The sequence below is a fragment of the Acanthisitta chloris genome, unplaced genomic scaffold (assembly GCF_000695815.1).
Source record: "Acanthisitta chloris isolate BGI_N310 unplaced genomic scaffold, ASM69581v1 scaffold33682, whole genome shotgun sequence".
NCBI classification, from domain to species: Eukaryota; Metazoa; Chordata; class Aves; order Passeriformes; family Acanthisittidae; genus Acanthisitta; species Acanthisitta chloris.
In genome coordinates, this window is record NW_008661620.1 from 1 (window position 1) to 445 (window position 445).

Sequence of the window (445 nt, forward strand, 5' to 3'; positions counted from 1 at the left end):
ACCAGCGAGAAGCTGTGCCGGGCCCAGCAGGAGCTGCACTTCCAGGCCGCCACTTACCTGTGCCTGCTGCGCAGCGTCCGCGAGCACGAGGCCCTGCACCGCGAGTACCACGGCAAGGGCGAGCGCTCGACCGAGGAGGTCGCCGGCCTCGTGGGCTTCAGGTTGCCGCAGCAGCCGGGAGGGAAGGGTTGAAGCCATCCTGCCGTGTTTCTTCCTCAATAAACATCCCAGAGCTGGGGCCTCTAGCAGATGTTTTTTGTCAGTTTGTTCCAAACACGGCAATAAGGTTTGTGTCCTGCGAACCTTGCAGGTAATGCTTAAATACCAACCTTAGGTTAAATGGTTAAATACCAACCTTAGGTAATGCTTGATACGGTGTGAAAGAGCCGTGGCTGGCAATCCCCTGTCCTTGATCAAGCTTCCCAGACACCCACCCCGTGCCCTG

At 57.8% G+C, this 445-nt stretch overlaps 1 protein-coding gene across 1 annotated transcript; it reads left to right on the forward strand.

Annotated features, from left to right (window-relative positions):
• Positions 1-3: 3 nt before the first annotated feature.
• On the forward strand, positions 4-192 carry LOC103798053 (chromosome unknown open reading frame, human C7orf55; the record flags this gene model as incomplete). The annotated part of the gene is made up of 1 exon (XM_009070297.1): positions 4-192. A coding segment is annotated over one exon (189 nt), but the record flags the coding sequence as incomplete, so codon positions are not given.
• Between the last annotated feature and the right edge of the window lie 253 nt (positions 193-445).